Source organism: Calidris pugnax, unplaced genomic scaffold (genome assembly GCF_001431845.1).
Source record: "Calidris pugnax isolate Ruff unplaced genomic scaffold, ASM143184v1 scaffold1238, whole genome shotgun sequence".
Classification (NCBI taxonomy): Eukaryota; Metazoa; Chordata; class Aves; order Charadriiformes; family Scolopacidae; genus Calidris; species Calidris pugnax.
The window spans coordinates 47,072-47,569 of NW_015091811.1; the positions used below are offsets into that span (position 1 = coordinate 47,072).

General features: G+C 61.6%; 1 protein-coding gene across 1 annotated transcript in view; it reads left to right on the forward strand.

The window, feature by feature from the left end:
• LOC106900089 (AP-1 complex subunit sigma-1A-like) overlaps window positions 1-212 on the forward strand; it is a 4,929-nt gene extending 4,717 nt beyond the window's left edge. Inside the window, exon 3 of the mRNA XM_014962073.1 lies at window positions 27-212. Coding sequence (XP_014817559.1) covers window positions 27-212 — 186 coding nt within the window. The remainder of the gene's footprint in view (window positions 1-26) is intronic.
• The last annotated feature ends 286 nt before the right edge of the window (window positions 213-498 follow it).

Genomic DNA, 498 nt, shown 5'->3' on the forward strand with positions numbered 1-498 from the left:
CCCCCTTCCCCGCCCCACGCTTGTAGGTCTGCGAGCTGGACATCATCTTCAACTTCGAGAAGGCCTATTTCATCCTGGACGAGTTCGTGATGGGGGGGGAGATCCAGGACACCTCCAAGAAGAGCGTCCTCAAGGCCATCGAGCAGGCGGACCTGCTCCAGGAGGTGAGGAACACCCCCTGGAGACCCCTATGGACCCCTATAGACCTATAGATCCCCCCCCCCATAGGGTCAAGGACCTTGGGCCACCCTAAGGTCCCAGGGGCCACCAAGGCCACCCCAAGGGTCATGCTGTGGGGTCTTGGCCAACTTGAGGTCACCCCAAAGCCACCTTGGGGCAGTGCTGTGGGTTCTAGGGCCACCAAGGCCACCTCAGCAGGACCTTGGGCTACCCCAAGGTCCATACCATGGCCATGGGGCCACCTCAAAGTTCCCTTCAGGTCCCTAATGAGGTCACAGCCCCTCCCCCAGCCCCATAGCTTTGTTATGGGCCCCCCCC